The sequence below is a fragment of the Pinus tabuliformis genome, chromosome 9 (genome assembly GCF_031772625.1).
Source record: "Pinus tabuliformis cultivar Carrire ecotype Pingquan chromosome 9, CPIR1, whole genome shotgun sequence".
Taxonomy (NCBI): domain Eukaryota; kingdom Viridiplantae; phylum Streptophyta; class Pinopsida; order Pinales; family Pinaceae; genus Pinus; species Pinus tabuliformis.
The window spans coordinates 1,212,431,918-1,212,447,156 of record NC_142307.1 but is presented as its reverse complement, the minus strand read 5'-3'; the positions used below and the strand labels follow the sequence as shown (position 1 = coordinate 1,212,447,156).

General features: G+C 40.3%; 1 protein-coding gene across 1 annotated transcript in view; it reads right to left on the bottom strand.

The window, feature by feature from the left end:
* The window catches only part of GSTT1 (glutathione S-transferase THETA 1), a 319,954-nt gene that overhangs the window by 207,348 nt on the left and 97,367 nt on the right, over positions 1 to 15,239 (bottom strand). Inside the window, exon 3 of the mRNA XM_089438574.1 lies at positions 7,221 to 7,281. Within this exon, the coding sequence (XP_089294700.1) occupies positions 7,221 to 7,281 (61 nt within the window). The remainder of the gene's footprint in view (positions 1 to 7,220; positions 7,282 to 15,239) is intronic.

Genomic DNA, 15,239 nt, shown 5'->3' with positions numbered 1-15,239 from the left:
AATAGTTTCATTCATCACCTAATCAAGTGAAATGAAACAACCAATGCAACCAAGTAAGTATCCCATCTGCTGTTCGAATTCTCCACAAGTGCTTGCTTATGAACAACATGAGAGAACTACTGAAAGGCAACTCCCATGGTAATTTGGAAACAGATCCGTAGAATGATATGAATTCTCTATCCACCTCCAAAAACACTGCATAAGGATCATAAAATTCAAGCACGCTGGAACTTAGCTCATCCAATGGATTACTTCTCGTTTCCTCATACCATGAATGCAAATTGTGATCTGAGCCTTGTGACGAGACCTCTGCTGAAAATGACAAAGAAACCGGCTGACGGATCAAATTCATATCAGCACATGTTTCAAGCTCACATGTAATCAATGGCAAAAGACTTTGACTGCAAACCTCATCCAAAACATCAGCTATTGGATCATGAAAGACTTGAAAAGACTGTTGCAATCCCATTTCTATTGGTTCCATTGTGATTACATGATTGCCTACATGCTGCTCATTCTTCACTGAAGATGGACTATGCAAATTTCCCTTCAAAAACTGAAATGATTCAAAACAGAAAGGTAGGGAACCTTCTTGTATCATTTGATCAAATATGTCAACTTCCATGCTTTCATCTGCAACTTGACAACCAATGGCATTTGGGCGCTGCAAATCTGAATATGAGAAGTCTGGAACAAAATTTTTATTGCCTTCAAGATGGTCTAGATCAAGACTTGTTGACAGCTGATTTCTAAGTTCATAGAAGTTGTCTCTAATGAACTGACCTGAATCAAAACAAAAAGGTAAAGATCCTTCACTTACTTCAAACTTTGCTGCACTTTCCTCATCACTGTCATAGTTGATATGTGATGGCTGAACATTGTATTCAAACTGCTGAAAATGAACTTCCTCCTCCCACAAACTAGCTGCTGATTTGTCTGTAAGATTAGCTTTTGTTTGGAGAACATAATCATCATCATACTCATCAAAACGAGGCAAATCATCACTATAAAACACATCATCAAGCATGCATGTCATATCAACAGCTCTCTCTTCTTCACAATGATCTATAAAACAATCACTATGACAACTGGGGTAAGAAACAAAATGTTTTGGATCAGCAACTTGTTCTTCTTCAATCAGCGAGCCATGAGCTTGAACATCATAAGCATTTCTTGCGTTGATCTTGTCCATCATCTTTTCCACGGCACTTACCAAAATGTCAAGCTTTACCTCTAGAGATGTTGATTTTTCCGGATCTATGTTTTTCATCTCTTCTTCCTTCAACCTTGCCCTTTGGATCAACAGATGAGCTTCTACATTTACTGCACTGTTTTGCATCTCATGAAGTGTTGCAATATCCCTTTCTCTCAGCTGAAACTCCATCTCCGGATCAAAGGCACCCGGATAGTGCAAGAGAGCAGATCTAGGAGAAGGTCTAATATCAACTGGCATCGAATAATAAACTTGGTTAAATCTGGCTGAAAACTGTTGTACTGTCTCCCCTGGAAATCTTTTCAGCTGGTTATACTCTTCTACAATCAAGAGGAAGTTTTGTCCGATCATCCACCTGTCGAGAAAAACTTTGACAAACTGCTGGAAATCTGAGATGCTCGCATCAGGCAAGGCTTTGAACCAACTCTTCACTTTGGCTTGCAAAGAAAGAGCAAAAAGCCTTATACTAACATCTTCATCATCAACTTCAAAAAGATCTAAAAAATTCTCAAAATTCTGCACATGTTGCTCAGCGTTGACATTCTTACATTCACCATCAAACCTTGGCAAGTATAGATCATAATTTTTGGGGAAAGCATGGAGAACAGAAGGTAAAATAAGAGGTTTATACCGATCTGGAATTCTACAAGGTGTAGGGGTATGTACAACAGGTATAAAATCAGTCTTGGTCTTTTGAGGTCCATCAATCTGAAGATGGTCATCACAAAATTCGAAAAAAGGATCTTGATCAAGCTCAAAGGTATGCAAATCTTTGGTATTCACGATCTTCAAAGGGAAAGGATCAGCTGCAGGCCGAGGATCTCTTCTCAAATAGAATATACTTTGCAAAGCCTTCTTGACATTCTTGGGAAAAGAGAAGAAATAATTTATGACAAAGAACAAAATGTCTTGGATGAAATTCCAACTTGAATACCTGATCTGTCCATGTTGTCCTTTCATGCTTTTGCTGGTCGGGATCATCCTCCAGTGGAGACTTTGGATCTGATCTCGAAAATGATTTAGAGTCGCCAGGTGAATTATTTCAGCCTTTCAAGTGTCTGATCGTTGTTCACTATCAACAATCAGATCTGAACTTGATACATGTACTGGGGTAAAAATTCGGAAAAAGGATCTTGATCAAGCTCAAAGGTATGCAAATCTTTGGTATTCACGATCTTCAAAGGGAAAGGATCAGCTGCAGGCCGAGGATCTCTTCTCAAATAGAATATACTTTGCAAAGCCTTCTTGACATTCTTGGGAAAAGAGAAGAAATAATTTATGACAAAGAACAAAATGTCTTGGATGAAATTCCAACTTGAATACCTGATCTGTCCATGTTGTCCTTTCATGCTTTTGCTGGTCGGGATCATCCTCCAGTGGAGACTTTGGATCTGATCTCGAAAATGATTTAGAGTCGCCAGGTGAATTATTTCAGCCTTTCAAGTGTCTGATCGTTGTTCACTATCAACAATCAGATCTGAACTTGATACATGTATTGGGGTAAAATGCAATCGAAGTGTTGTTTTCACAAGCTCACGGAGATTGACTGAAGCAGCGTTTATCTACTAACGCTGATGTAAAACAAGAGCGTTTTCGAAGGCTACCTGGCGTAACTTCAGGCTCCGTCTAAGACTTATGAAATAACACGTCAATGAGCAAACGATTAATTTGTTCTCCCCAGTATGGTCGTCAGTATGTTAGCGCTTGAAATTTCACCTCAGGCTGAGAAAGGTAAACCTCAAGGCTACATCAAACCATTTAGCCTCGTAGCTAGCCCTACGGGGCAGGAGAAGGCTCTCTCCGGTCTATCTCGGCAGATCTTCAATGGGATGAGATGACCAACAAGGTAACACTGATATTAGGCTAGTAAACTGATTAAAAAGGTTGATTTGGGGTTTTTTGGGTTTTTGGTGGCAAATTGAGGAATTGCAATTTTGGGTGCGGGGATTGGACACAGTTTCTGCAGGGGGTTCCTTGGGGCAAGGTAGGAAACAGTATTGATGTCTTAAAGTGAGATGGATGATCAGGAATGAAAGATGAGGAGCTAAAGAGAGCAAACAATGACTTTGAATTCCCTTTAGACAGTAGAAAACATTGAAATTAAACAAATTTAAAAGCAGAGCATGGATAGCATGAATTCATACTTTAACACTTCATTTGTTTAATGTGCAGCAGTAAAGAAAGGAAATGAATCACATAACAAAGCTTACAAGAACATTGAGAAACACACCATCAACACATGAGTCCACAAGAATCCCAAAGATGACTGCAAAACCCTGGTCTTCCTTAGCCAAAAATTGCAGAGATACAGTGAAAATATACAATCATAGCTTCTCCCTCAAGAGTCCAACCTTCCAACCCTTGAAAATGATAAAGAAAATACATAATATAGGCAAGCCAACCTCTTCCCTTGCCTCTAGGGGTCGAGCTCATCCTTCTAGGAGCTGTTTCAACTAATTCTAAACTGAGCACTAAAATCTAGGCAGTCAAAACAACTTGCCTCTATAAGCTAGGAAACCAATTCATTCATTTAATATTTACCCATTACATGAATGGATCTTCTAGAAGTGTTAAACAAGAGTAAAAGTGTCTTAGAGTTACAAAAATTACATCAAAGATAATCATTTTCAACCCCAAAAAGTCAAACTGGGTCAAAACTACGTTTTCTGAGTTGTACAGTGAAATCTGGCAAAGTCTGCTCAACGGGTCGCGCCCCCCTGCTCAACGGGTCGCGCCCCTTTGGGAACCACTTTTGGGGCACTTCCAGGTGTCAGAATTGGGTGCAGCATAGCTCGTTGGAAAGTTCTTTGAGTCTACTTTCCAACCCAACTGGAATTTTTCAATTTGGAGTTCATTTGCCGTGTCAAAAAGCAAATCTACCAAGACAGCTTTCTGCAGTTCAAAAAAGTGACAGAAAGTCAAATTTTTCATGTATTTTGACCTTCTGGAGGCCCAAAACTCCATAAAAATTCAAGTCCATCCATGGGCATATGTAACTTTGCATAACAAATCAAGAAATGCTGAGTTTTTGTGAAAAGGAGTTGCCATGACAAAGGGTCTCACCGGGGGTGAGACCCGTTGAGGAGCCAAAACCTGTAAATTTCCAAAAAATGCCAAAATTACCCAAAATTCTCAAAATTTTTTGGGATTTGAGCTGTGGCTAGGCTATTGAGTGTCTTGATCCTTCAGTGAGGCCTCAGCCAAGATACGGAGTGGATCGGGCCTCTTTCTCCTTTTTTGTGCCTTGGCCAACCGCCTTGGATCCGGCGATTGTAATTTTGACATTTCTCTAAAACCATGACACCTGTGCAAAAAGTGAAGGAGGTTTTTCTTCTTTGGCATGTTGTGGACAAAAACCTCTCTCAGTTTTCCAAAATTCATCTTTTATTGCTCTGGAACATCATTTGAGTGCGACTTGTCCCGATGTGTGAAACAAGGAATTTTGTCGAAATGGAGCGAAATGAAGGGGATAGGGGGCTTCTAAATTCTTGAGGAAATTTTTGGAAGTAGGGAGGGATGTTAGGAAGCAGGGGAAAGTGGAATCTCAGAGATTGAGTGAGGGGAAGGGGTCCAAAAGGGCAAAACACAGGCCCAACCTAGAAAATTGCCAGGTTGTAGCTAGAAACTAGGGTTTGTGCAAAAATGAGGATTTTGGGGGATCTCAGTGATGGGAAGCATTTGATAAGGTATATGAAGGATAGGGAAGGTGTATGAACATCTGGATACAAGTTTTGCCGATGATTTGGCCGCCCAAGAGAAATTACCTCCAAAACCCTAGGAGAGAGAAATGACCCTACCTAGGCGCAACTGAAGCATGAACAAGGTGTAAAATGACTCATTAGACACTGAGATGATAATGAAAACCCTATGAATGATGATAGACTCAGCTGAATGATGACATGGACCGCCATTTGGACAACTTTGAGAAGAGTGAAAGCAAACCCTAGACCTAATGCCTAGTGACCAAATTTTGCTTGAAGACTCTCACTGAAATGACAAAATTTGACCTTGACACTTCAAAATCACTTTGTAAGAGCACATTTGATCACTGGAGGAAGGCTGGAAAGACTGACACTAACACACCCGACGATGGTTCTGCAGCTGCAAAACCCTTTGCGTCCAACCATAAATTTGCTTAGCGAAAATCTAAGTTGAAGTTGCTCCCTCCGACTATTGGAATCACAATCCCAAGCAATTCGACTTTTCTGCGACCCTGCATCTGAAAATTGAATACCTACCCAGCAACTCAACCTGCCTATCAAGGCTCTGCTTTGCCTCAAGAATTTTGGCCTGCTGCTCCCTCTGAGCAGTGAAATTCTTTCTCCACTTCTGAGTCCCGGCTAATCACTCACACTCTGATACCATGTGAAAATTTATATATGAAATCCTATTGCATCAACTGGTATTATTTCTCCTAATTGTTAATTAATTTAACAATTTATCTGCTACAACAAATATCGAAATAAACGCACTGCAACCTTCACAAATAAAATACTGCAGAAATAAAATAGCGTTGGAAACTGAGAAATGCTAGCACACACACGATAAAAATTACACCGTTATTTTTGGACAAAAGTCCCCAGAAAAACCCAATGCGGGAAAACCAGTGTAGCAATGAACGTTTTTATTATTATGCAACAATGAAAATTTGAGTACAATCTGGATGCGTGAAACTGGCAATCCACAGAAAGGAAATCTGGGCAAAATTATTGAAGAGAATTTACCCTTCCTCCACAAGCAATCCCGGCACAACTTGCCTACAAAAAACTCAGTCTCCTGAAGCTTCTGTGTCACCCTCTGTACTGGACTGCGTAGTCACTATGACGTCTAGCCTCTGACTGGTCTCCGATGAAGTCGTTCTACCTTCTACTACTGAGAAATTCATCTCTCTGGCCCTCTGGAACCTCTGCTCGGCCTTTGGATCTGGGAATGATTTTCTCTCCAACAAATTGAACTGCCCTCCCTGAAGCTACTGGATCATTGTCCCAGCCCTTCACTCACTGCTTCGATCTCTAGCTCTCTCCGACAACTAACTATTGCTACTCTGGAAATCGAATTGCTCAAGTGCACTCTCCATCACCACATCGACCTCCTCTTATAATCCATTGTTGGAACACCAACGGCCAAGATTAAAACACAATCAATGGCTAGGATCATCTGTAGATCGATCGGTGTGAATTTTTGGACTATTCTCGCCTTATCTCAATTAATATTGATTAATTAACCATATTCCCTAAGTTTAGACTTTGGAAATATTAAAAATCAGTTAATAATTTAATTGAGACACTTCTAGGCGGAATTTCCAGAAACGATTTATGGGTTTTGGAGATCTCATGTATTCTAGCCTCTCCACCAAATTTCGTGGCTAGAACACATCCGATGCTACAAAAATGAGATAGTGAGTCGTCCCTCTACCGATCATTCGAGAAAAGACATTACATTTCAGCCAACATGTCAGACATTTCTGCTAGTGTTTGGGTCACCAAAATGCAAAAACAAAAACAATAGAACAATTTGATTAAAAAAAAGAATCTAACACTAATTTATTGCAAATCAAGTTATAAATAGAGGGCTTAAGCCTCTATTATAATACTTTTGGGATTTATTTCCAAATTTGAAATTCATGAAAAATGGTCTAGAATTTTTGTCTCTGGGTTTCTTTATCATGTGTGTGTGTTTGTGTATTTGCTGAGATACAATTTTCTAAAAAAATCTCATATATATTTCAGATATTTCTCATATAATTTCCCACTTTCATATTTATATGGGCCCCAATTGCACTATCACCATATCATACATTTATTCAATATATTATTATTTTATCCTAAATGGGTTTCTTTATGTTTCGACTATTTTGGATATTTAATTGGTGAGTCAGATTCATTGCAAAACTTGGATTTAGTCACGCAGTTAAACATTTATACAAAAAAACATGGAAGAACCAAGTCATCAAGGAAATTTAAAAATAAAAGATTCTAGAATGACCAATAAGGGAATAGATAATTACCTCTCAAAAAGCTTGAAACCACCATCATGAATTGCTGGAACTAGCCCTAATGGGTTGATAGCTACAAGGCATATCGATTGCATACAAATTTTAGATAGAAATATTCGTCATAAGAAAGGTTAGCAAAGAAATTTTAACATATATGTAACTATAATAATTGATAGATGGTTACATTATGACATTTTTATCACATACGATGACTAAAAGAAAAAATTGGTTCCAAATTGATCAGCTTTAAGGATAATGCATATAATATAAAATCATGAAGATATCAACTCTAAGGAATCCATAAAATTACCAACAACATTTTACCCTTAAGTTGGTCAGAAACAAATTCTTCTAGTTTGGAGTCTAGACATGGATTTTAAACTTGTTGCATTGTTGATACTAGCAAGAAATTTCCTCCATTGTTATCATCCCACTTGGATAACACAAAGTTGTGATGATATAAACAACTATAGGTTAGAAATATAGTAGATAAGCAAGAAAAAAAAAATCCTTGATTCAACAATGAAGAACACAAGATGGACGAAGCAACTAAATCAAGAAGAAAAACTGATTAAATAAAAGTCCATGTACTTTTGAAGCCTTGTGTGGATAGAATATCATCATGATGACAAACTGCTAAGAATATCTCATTTTTTCATGCTTTGGGAAGCATAGAGACATTGGTGATTAGGACTTCTCTTTATGTGGCATGGAAATGAAGAATCCCTTGCCCCTCAACAAGCTAAGAACTCCATCACACCAACATGTATCAATCTGATATGTGTAATGAGGATGCCAACTAAATAATAATCCCTAATGTTTAGGCCACCATATAGCAAAATATCTCTCAATAACCAACATATTCCTAGTGCAACCTGCATGGGGTAGATCTTCAACCAGGATCAAAATCCTCAATATCCTGAATATATTTCGCAGGATTGGAAGAAGGGTAGAGGTTTCAATTTTTTTCTTTTTTTATGGGTTGATTTGATGTTGGAAATTTGCTTGAACAAACTGCTGCTGTAATTTTTGAAGAAGAATTTTGCTCCCATAAAAAGACACTAGGAAAGAAGCTGAACCATTCCTTTCTCATGCTATAATCACTGTGATTTTAGAGATAATGTCATTGTTACTTTCATGCTAGGGCCATTCTCGCTCCATTTTTGTTTGTTATCTTATCAAAGGAGGAAGGTTAGGTGTGACCTATTTGGTATTCTTAATGTTGGCATCAAAGATTTTAAGGAATGGTGTATCGTCGTTTGTTAATGCAATAAGAAGGTTCTCCTACCTTGTCTACTCCATCTATGGTTCGATATGTGGTTGTCTCTCTCTTGTTCATGGTTACACATTGTTATTTGGTCATTTTGTAATCGTTGTGAGGTGTCCCTTTGGATGGGCCCTGTTGCCACAAAATCTAGCAGCCCTGTGCAAAGCCTCACTGAGGCAAGGGGCCAGACCTTATGGCAACAATGAGGAAGGATTTTCATTGTCACCTCAGCAACCTTCCTCCTACTCTTTAGTGGGATTTAAACCACAAGGGGGTTTCCCTAAATCGCCTATAATGACACTCTAATACTAGGGCTCAAGGAGATAAGTTTTGAAGGTCTAAAGATGGATAAATTACTTGGCAGGGCTAAAGATGACCTAGGCTTTCTATGCTATGGTTCAAGTGCTCTAAGCCTAGACCACTAGATGATCTACTATAAGTTAGGATTTGGATGATCTTCAATAATATGGCATTCAATGTCTTATAGCAGCCTTAGAAAAGGCCTTAAAATGATACTCAACAAGAATGGGACAAGGCCTTCAAATAGAGGTTAGGGTTAGACTAGGGTAAATTGTTTTATGGCTGTTAGATATGCATAAACAGCAAAATAAATGGGTGATGTCAGTCTTATTATGATATGTGAGGTTATCCCCTATGCTAGATTTTGCTTGCGGATGATTTAAAGAGGCTATTCTTACATTATGAGCCACCCACATACAATAAAATGACATTTTTCATGCATAAATTAGACCTAAAACCCTAGTGGATGCCCTAGCTGTCTAGGAGAGAGAAAAAGAGAAGATTTTATGAAAAATTGTGATGATCAACAAACTATTGAACCAGCGCCTTATCCTACAAGGGTTTAATGGAGTCTTTATGGCACAATTTCAAAGGGTGGGTAGTGAAGGAGTAAGAGGGAATGCCTTAGGGCATCCACTTCTAAAACCCTAGCTATTGCTCTTGTGAGGGGAGAAATTAAGTATAGGGTCTACACATAAAGAGTTTCCCTATAGGCCTTAAAGAGGACAATTTCACATGCAATATTGAAGCAAAATTTCAGCAATGATAAAGCATTTAGTCATGGAACAATTGAAACCCTACTTTAAACATTAAAGCATGCAAAATATCAATAATAGACAATAAACTTACAACAATCCTCCAAAAAAGCACTTCTTTCAATCCCAAAACAATGTCTCCAATCAAAAATCGCATCCTTTAGCAAGTCGCATCCATAAATATCACATTTTTCCCAATGTATCAAAGAAAGGCTAGCTTGCACTCTCTTAGAGAGGAATAGAATACAATGTTTGATCATGAAAAAGCAAAATGAGGGGAGGCTCTATTTATCGAGACCTATCCCACTCACTTTTACAATAATTTGACTAATGAGGCCCTATTGACAAGCTTACTTCAAGTGTTCCAAAAGATATAGGTTACAAACCAACCTCATAGCTTAAAAACATAACAAAAGTGCCATAAAAGCACACGTGTGGGAGAAAATGCTCCCAAACTCTGAAACCGGATTCATTCTAACAAGGCTATGTGTCTGAATCCGTCAAATCCAACACGATTCGACCTAAAACGTGTCCGGAAATCGGAACACGTCGTGTCGATTGGGACACGATCGAATCCATATCGTGTCACGATTTCCGGACACTAATCTGGCAAAATGGGACCCGCACGGCCATAAAAGGGCAGAAATCCCTTTCCTTTGCATCATTTTCACTCATTTCTTTTGCAATAAGTGGGTTGTGGGTTTGTTGTGAGGAGTTTGGAGCAAGGAGCAAAGGGTGTGGAGCGTTTTCAAGGAGATTCAAGCAACAAGTAGTCCATTTCCTCTCTATTTTTTTGCATTTGTATTACAGTGGTTTATATATGCATTTCTTTTACAAATTTGTGCATGTTTTGTTTTTTTTTTTTATAGTATTCATAGCTCAATCAAGGGCAGCAGGTAAGGGGCAAAGGAAGGGGAAGAATGTCCCCATTGGAGATGCTCCTCCTCCCCCACTTTCATCAAAGTCTTCTGCAAGTATTCCCTCTATTGCAAGTAATGTTGAGGGAAGACTTCCTCCTAAAGGTAACATTGAGAAATATCCCTTGTGGAAATATGTCACAAGAGAGGATGGGCCAAGCAGCAAGGTGAAGGGAGGAGGCAATGTGAATTGGAGATGCAACTTTTGCCACAGTACTTTCACAAGCACATATTACCGTGTGAAAGGCCATTTGTTGGCTTTACCAAGTTGTGGAGTTGGAGCTTGTACACAAGTTCCTTTACAAAAGAGGAAAGAAATGGAAAGAGAATTCAATGTTGGTATGGCAAATGTGGCTGCAAAATAAATAAAAACCAAGAATGATGACCCCCTTCCATTTTTGAGGAAAGGCAGCAACAAATTCCCATTTGAGAGTTCTAGTGGGGGACAAGCAGCAAAAAGAAAGGCAATTTCACTTGGTCCAATGGACAAGATTTTTCAAAAGGAGAAACGGGAAGAGCTTGATCTCACCATTCCCTTTTTTTTCTATCAAAACTTCATATCTTTTAATGTTGCAAACCCACCTCTATTTATTGAGATGTGCCGAGCTCTAACTCAAGGGGCTCCATCATGGTATGTGTTAAGTTATGGTATGTTCTATGCTTAGAGCAGTTTACTTTTTATTATTATTATTAGCAATCACATGTACATTAAGTAAATTGCAGATAGAACATTAAACGATCGACAGAAAACAAGCCAAGACAAGAGACACAAGATGTGGTGGCTAGCCAGGGACAAACCCCAATATGGGGAAACCCTTTGATCAAATCTTCCTTTATCTTCAATAATTCAGCAGAGAGAAACAGTACATAAATCTAATTTACATCAGCAGCAGCAAACCCTAGATCAGCCCTCAACAAGGGCAGACAATATCATGCAAACCGACCGTCGGATCGGCTTGATTCCTTCACCAAAAAATGTGTCCTTTTGAGGAGAGTCAGTTCCACCTACAGCGTAGTTCTGAGAGAGAGAAAGATGGTCAATGCTGATCAAACTTCCGATTTGCAGTTGCAGCCCTAAATATGTGTCCTTCCTTCCACACGTGTGAGAGAAGAGTCCCTTTCTGCGCAGTAGGAGAAGAGCCCCTTTTCTGCGCAGGAGAGAGAGAGATGTGATGAGAGAGTGTGTCCAAATGAGGAAAAGACCTCCTGTATATATATACAAATGTTGATGATTGAATAGATGCGACTGATGATTGAATAGATGCGATTGTTGGGCTTCTGAGCTTGCATGAGTTGCTGGTCGGCTTGATAATTATTCCATAATCAAAATAAATACATATCTCCATTAATACTTATCGGAATCGGATGATCTTTAGATCAATCCTACACCTCTCGATGAGAGGAATCTAATAAAAATATTATCAGCCATGAATAAGATGACCCACATGGAGTTTGGCCCTAGTTGCCAATTTTAACACGCCCTCTCAACTAGGGAGAACTCCATCTGCAATTCGTCTGTCAGTCGCTATTATTCATCCATCAAATGCACTGCCCTGTACAGCTTGACCTCTGCTCTGCTCTGCTCTATTCTACCTGCTCTGCTCTGTTCTATTCTGCCCTATTCTGATCTGCTCTGCTTTGTCCGAATTATGAAGAAGAAGAAATGATCGAGGATGTATCATACCATCCTCCATTGACTCAAAGTCAGTCTCAGAGTGTGTACCACTGGTCCCAGACCAGTCCTCAATCGACCCGAAGTCAGTGTCATAGTGGGTACAACTCCTACCACTGGTCTCAGACCAGTATCATTGATCCCAAATCAATGAGGTTCATCCTAGCATAGGGAGTACAGTAGATACAGTGATGCATCCATCGGTACTACTATGGTCCCTATCCTCATTTCCCTGCTCATTGATCAGATGAGAGGTACTTCCCATGAGTCCCAGACTGCATGGGTAGGATGCCTCGACAGGAGAACTAATCAATCCTGTCCACAGGAGAGCGAATCATCCTGTCCCACAAGAGAGCGAATCATCTTGTCCCACAAGAGAGCAAATCATCTTGTCCACAGGAGAGCGAATCATCCTGTCCACAGGAGAGCGAATCATCCTGTCCACAATCGCCATGGAGAACACATCATCTAGGCCTCACAGGAGAACTAATCATCCTGCTACATAATCGTCATGGAGAACACATCATCCAGACCTCACAGGAGAACTAATCATCCTGCTACATAATCGTCATGGAGAACACATCATCCAGACCTCACAGGAGAACTAATCATCCTGCTACATAGTCGCCACGGGGTGTCACAGGGAAAGTTTTGATTCTTTTACCCTGTACACGTACACCACCAGGGGATGGTGAGTCACCCTGTGGTCATATGTCGCTCCAAGAAGTACCCCGCACCCCCCCAGAGCTCCCAAAGCTCAATACATCATATAGGACCCTCATCAGAGGGTCTTTGAACGACACCAAGTCGTTCTTGGAAAGTCAGGAATTTGACCTTCCCTAGGGGCTTTGTCAGGATGTCGGCGACCTGTTCATCTGTACCGATATGTTGGAGCCTTATTGCTCCTCGCTGCACCATATCTCGAATATAGTGGTACCTGATATCGATATGCTTGGAGCGATCATGAAATACGGGATTCTCTGACAAACGAATCCCACTCTGGTTGTCACATAGGATCACGGTGGTATCCAATGTAAATCCAAACAGCTCACTGAAGAGCTTTCGCAACCAGACTGCCTCACAGGAGGCCATGCTAGTAGCAATATACTCTGCCTCGGCGGTGCTCAAAGCCACTGACTTCTGCTTCCTGCTCATCCAGGATATCGAAGCAGATCCCAAGGAGAAACAGCACCCGGAAGTGCTCTTACGATCCACCACACTACCTGCCCAATCAGCATCAGTGTATCCAAGTAGTCTCACATCTCCGACAGTGTATCTTAACCCATATGTAATTGTGCCACGAAGATATCTTAACAGATTCTTGGCACCAATCCAATGTATGTGGTGAGGTTCAACCATATGTTGACTTAATGTGTTGACTGCAAAGCATATATCTGGATGGGAGTTCACTAAGAACATTAATGCTCCGACGAGTTGCTGATACTCGGTAGCATTTCGTAAAACAGGTCCAGCAGCACTACCACTTAACTTCTTGAAGTCAAGCTCCATTGGGGTAGTTACAGGCTTGCAGTCTACCATACCGAATCTTTCCAATATCTTCACCACATATTTTCCTTGAGATAGGAAAATTTCCCTTGGCATCTGTTAGACTTCAAGTCCTAGGAAATAGTACATCATTCCTAGGTCCTTCATTTCAAATTCAGAAGCCAACCCCCTCTTACATTTGTAAATGAGAGGGTCTGCACCTGTTAGAAAGAGGTCATCCACATACAGCACCAGTATGAGAGGTTTGTCATCTTCAACCTTAAAGTAAAGGTTAGGATCGGCTTCACTCCTAGTGAATCCCAGCTTCATCAAGTAGCTATCGATCCTCTCATACCATGCTCAGGGTGCTTGCTTCAGCCCATAGAGAGCCTTCTTCAACCTGCATACATGATATTTTCGATCATAAATCTCAAATCCTTCGGGTTGCTCCACATAGACCTCTTCTTTGATCAAACCATGCAAGAATGCGGTCTTGACATCCATCTAATGTAGGTTCCATCCTTGTGAAGCCGCAAGGGCTATGATCGAGCGGATGGTGGTATATCTGGCAACATGTGCAAATATCTCGTCATAGTCTATACCTTCCTTCTAGGAGAAGCCACGAGCGACAAAACGAGCCTTATATTTTTCCGTACTTCCATCTGTTGCATGCTTTATCTTGTAAAGCCATTTAGAAGTGACAATTGTCTTGTCTTAGGGTCTGGGAACTACTTCCCAGACATCATTCTTCATAATAGACTCATATTCTTCGGTCATAGCATCCTTCCATACTTGATGCTTGACGGCATCTGAGAATGATGAAGGCTCATTTTGTATGATTGTGGTCATGATGGTCAAGTATCCCTGATACCTGTTGGGTTTCTTACTTTCACATAAGGTTCCTCGGGGTGCAGTATGTCCTTCAGCATCATTGAGTAGCCCCCTAAGCCAAGAGGGACTCTTCCTAGAAGAGGAAGGCTCAGGTGGATCAATAGGATCCATGGGTTCTTCCACACCAGGCATTGTTACATCATCCTTTTCTTTCGGTTCCCTAGTGTTGGCTTCTTGAGAGCTCCTCAAAGTCGGAAGATTGTCCACCTTGCTGAGAGCCATATCTTCGTCAAAGGTGACATCATGACTAATCACGACTTCCCTTTGACTGGCTACATAGATTCTATAGCCCTTAGTATTTTCACCATAGCCCACGAAGATTCCATTCTTTCCAGATGCACCCAATGTATTCCTTTTCTCTTTCGACACATGAAAATATACATGGCTTCCAAAAATTCTAAAATGAGATATGTCAGGTTTCTTACCGGTGAACATTTCTTCAGGAGTCTTGGAACCCAATGCTTGATGAGGGCATCGGTTTTGTACATATATGGCGGTGTTTGCAGCTTTGGCCCATAGAAACTTCAGAAGTCTTTGATCATGGAGCATGGCACAGACAGCTTCCACAATCGTACGGTTCTTCCTTTCCGCCACACCATTCTGTTCAGGAGTATATGGTGTAGTAGTCTCCCTCTTAATGCCAGCCTCTTTACAAAAGTCATGAAACTCATTAGATTCATATTCAGTCCCATTATCAATCCTTAAGATCTTGATCTTCTTTTCGGTTTGATTCTCGATCAAGGC